Source organism: Morone saxatilis, unplaced genomic scaffold (assembly GCF_004916995.1).
Source record: "Morone saxatilis isolate NCDOM2014 unplaced genomic scaffold, NCSU_SB_2.0 Contig4, whole genome shotgun sequence".
Classification (NCBI taxonomy): domain Eukaryota; kingdom Metazoa; phylum Chordata; class Actinopteri; family Moronidae; genus Morone; species Morone saxatilis.
The window spans coordinates 10,732,932-10,734,742 of record NW_023339984.1 but is presented as its reverse complement, the minus strand read 5'-3'; the positions used below and the strand labels follow the sequence as shown (position 1 = coordinate 10,734,742).

Here is a 1,811-nt window from a genome sequence, read left to right as displayed (position 1 = left end):
CCACTCCGGCTGCTGGGCGGCGACAGTCGGCGCAGCTCCTGTTGGCCTTGTTGAACCAGATCTTCTCTGCCACTTCATAGTCGGAGAGTGTCTCAGCGATCGATTCTTGGACTGCTTCAATCCACTCCTCCTTCTCCCGTTCTGACTCGGCCGTGAAGCTGCAACAATTGATTTTTTTTGCCCCCACCCCAACACATGCCTCACTGTTATTGATTTGATTTGAGAGAGCAATTAAACAGCATAGTATAGCTTGGCAGAGTTACGGGGGTGTGCAGTATTTGCAGTAGTTTTGGGGGGGTTGCTGAGTGTGTATGCCTATGTGTGATTGCAATAGATTTGGTGAAATTGATAGGGGAGTGGGAAGAGGGGGCGACGGGGCAGGTAAATCAATCCGTCTCACCTTGCACCATTAAAATCTATAAAGTGCTAATGCAGGATATTTTTTCAGGATATTATTTCTAATATTAGATTCAGGAAAGTTGAGAAATGGAGACGGAAAAGGACTATAAACCTAGATTTACAGCCTGGATATACATTTAAAACAACACTTGTATTATATAGTGGTATTATAAGTGATGATGCTGCTTCTTCTGCTGACATCAGTGCAGTTAGAGGCTCAAACGTTTTCATACCAATAAAAGTATACTGTATATTTAAAAGTGCTCCCACATGAAGGTAAATTTATTTTCATTAATCGTGACTGAGACTATACTTTACCTTCTTGTCAGCAATTACACTATTTGGCCAAAATTGTATTGGAATTATTTTCAAATTAAGGGAATATTGTATTATTCTATATTATTTTAACAGCCGTGGTGGTAGACTGTTAACTGGATTTTTTGAACTTTGTGTGATTTTAGTTTTTGTCAGAATTTGGATGGAATTATTTCAAATGGAAGGAGGCATCTTTATGTGTAATGATCTTTTCTTTCTGCACTGCTGTCAGCCTGTCACAGCCATACCTTCCCCGACTTCAGTCTTCGACATGCACACGTGCTCATGTAAAAAGCCAATGAGAAACCTAGTGAAGCATACTGTACATAACCAAGAAATTGACTTTCGTCTGGAAAATTCTAGCAGGGGAAACCACGTTTTTCTAATCCTCTTAATTATGGAAACAAAGTTTTTCCTGTACATTGCATTTTAGAAATCAGGTCTTTGCAGAAAGCCAATTGTAAGCCATTTACAGTAACTTAGTGCATTCAACACATTGAATGATATTTTAGATACCAGTTTGGTGAGGAGGAACTTGACTCCTTCGTCCAGCATCATTGCTTGACGTCACTAGCGCACTTGTGGCTGAATGAGAGCAAAGCCCTGCAGCCTTCCCACGAGAGCGGTGGCTAGAGTTGTCACAAGAACTGATACTTTGGTACAAAGTTGACGCCGACGTACTTGTTTTTCTGCAGTACAGCAGGTGCCGGCTTTTCAATTCTTCAGGTCCTGACGGGGCAGGATATACGCCTACAAGCAGCCCCTCCCATTATAAACTGTGGAGGCCTGTCACATTCTGTTTTGCACCATCGCTTCAGCAAAGAAGCTCTCAATCCCAGTAAGTATCCGCCATTGATTAACTCGTGGACAAATCTCCCAGAGAAACACAGAGAGAGAGACGTCTTCTGTCACAGATATAGTGTATATTTTCCAAGCACAGGTAAAGCAAGAGTGAACAGCAGCGAACACATCAGCTGGTGCCGATGTCTTTCTGTAACCACGCTGGTTTTAATCGTTTCGATAGGCTACTTCACTCACAACAAGCCTCCTCACACGCGGCTCACCTGCTCTCGTTAAAACGGAATCGTGGGTGAAAA

General features: G+C 42.5%; 1 protein-coding gene across 1 annotated transcript in view; it reads right to left on the bottom strand.

Annotated features, from left to right (window-relative positions):
• The window catches only part of zmp:0000000660 (arf-GAP with Rho-GAP domain, ANK repeat and PH domain-containing protein 2), a gene marked incomplete at both ends in the record, with an annotated part of 120,109 nt that overhangs the window by 71,011 nt on the left and 47,287 nt on the right, over window positions 1–1,811 (bottom strand). Inside the window, 1 exon segment of the mRNA XM_035675832.1 lies at window positions 25–158. Coding sequence (XP_035531725.1) covers window positions 25–158 — 134 coding nt within the window.